This window comes from Monopterus albus, unplaced genomic scaffold (genome assembly GCF_001952655.1).
Source record: "Monopterus albus unplaced genomic scaffold, M_albus_1.0 scaffold651.1, whole genome shotgun sequence".
NCBI classification, from domain to species: Eukaryota; Metazoa; Chordata; class Actinopteri; order Synbranchiformes; family Synbranchidae; genus Monopterus; species Monopterus albus.
The window spans coordinates 44,479-46,246 of record NW_018128531.1 but is presented as its reverse complement, the minus strand read 5'-3'; the positions used below and the strand labels follow the sequence as shown (position 1 = coordinate 46,246).

At 41.2% G+C, this 1,768-nt stretch overlaps 1 protein-coding gene across 1 annotated transcript in view; it reads left to right on the top strand.

Moving 5' to 3' along the window:
• Positions 1 to 807: 807 nt before the first annotated feature.
• LOC109953386 (uncharacterized) overlaps positions 808 to 1,768 on the top strand; it is a 3,343-nt gene continuing 2,382 nt past the window's right edge. Inside the window, exon 1 of the mRNA XM_020588860.1 lies at positions 808 to 1,466. Within this exon, the coding sequence (XP_020444516.1) occupies positions 838 to 1,466 (629 nt within the window). The 5' untranslated portion in view covers positions 808 to 837. The remainder of the gene's footprint in view (positions 1,467 to 1,768) is intronic.

The window sequence follows — 1,768 nt, the reverse complement described above, 5'->3', positions numbered from 1 at the left end:
AAAATGTGGCTGAAAATATCCCTAAACAAAATAAGCAATTTACTTTTGTTTCTGGAATATTTGCTAAAAACTAAAACGCCCAATTATTTTAGAAAATGAATAAGCTTGGAGCTCAGGGCCACTGACATGGTAGAAAAATCGCAAAAGACAGAGATGGATGAGGGCATTTCTGATTTTGCATTTGTCACAGATATTTCGATGTACAGGCTGAGTAATAAAGGAAGCTAATGAGTTGCTAGTGAGAGAAATTTTTTAGGTTATCCAGATGTTTCACAACAGCAGAGTATACTACAGCTTGGCAGCAACTGGAGAGGTGAGGTGGTGTCTGGGAGAGACTGGCAAATGAAAGTGTGTTTAGGGAATCGGTAGCTCATAGTTCCTGAGGAGATAGTCAGCACTAACCTCAGAGCAGACCTTATGTTGTGGTTGGAAGAATGGTGTATTTTGTCTAGTTTACAGTTCCCTGGAAGGATGCTGTAGATACAGATGAGAGGAAGAAACTGAAATACACAGAATTAACCATGGAGGCAGAGGAGCGTGGCAAAATACATGTTAAAACATGGTTTACGTTCCTGTGTGTCTGGTAACAGAGTGAAACAGTCAGAGCTTTCATTACCAGTGCTGGCAGAATACTACCATAGGGTTTTTTTTAGAGAGCAGAGGAATTTTGTAAAATGTGTATAATTAAACAATTGTTTAAAATACAGTTTGGCCACATTCACATCCCTTAAGAAGATCTTACTGCAGATATGACAATGTTTATTTTATTGCACACATTTTATGTCTGTAACTGGTTTCTTATTCTGCCTTAGGTTGGGAATCTATCTATCTGGCTGTATGGACAAGGCAAAAATCATCAAATGGAAATTCATCCTCCTCTTAATTCCTGTCATCATCTTTGTCATAACTATGAGAACTCCCATGACATTCAGGGCCGTCCCAAAGCCATGTGGGGTTCTGCATACTTGTCCCTTTCAAATCTCTGAACAGACCATCACCCCTCTCAACAACACAAAGCACTTACTGGTGTCAGCATACGCCGACCAGAGAGTTACTGGTTTTGATATACGCATCATTGGCATCTTCAGGAGAGACTCCATCCAGCTCCTTCACTGTCTCTTCTGCTGTTCTGGCTACTTCTCAGGATCAACTCCAGCAACAATTTCACAACACTCAGACAACTTTAGTTTTGCCTTCACAACTACTGATATCATGTGTCAGATTCCTCAACACTGCAATGCTACACATGTCACTCTTCTGACTCAGGCAGACGAAAAGAAGATGTCCGACCAGATTTGGCTCCCAATAAGAAACAAAAAGACCAATGAGAAGGAGGATGAAAGGTTGCACTTTAACTTCACAGTCTGCATCTCCAACCTCTTTGGAGACTACAACAATGTGCTTCAGTTTGCACAAACCCTGGAGATGTACAGGTCAGCACAGCAGCACCGCAAACCATTATGTCAAAAATGAGTAGAATCACCTTCTGAAAAAACTAAATACTGTAATATTTTTCTGTTTATTGCAAGGGTTTTGTATTTCATTGCATTATACAGGTGTCTCTGTTACTGTAGTGAGGCAGGGTAGGGCGGTGTCAGTGGAGTCTCTATGGAATATTCAAATCTTTGCTCTGAATGTACTTTGCCTTGTTATATATTGGAATGACAGACATCCATCCATCCATTTTCTTCCGCTTATCTGGGACCGGGTCGCGGGGGCAGCAGTCTAAGCAAAGATGCCCAGACTTCCCTCTCTCCAGACACTTCCT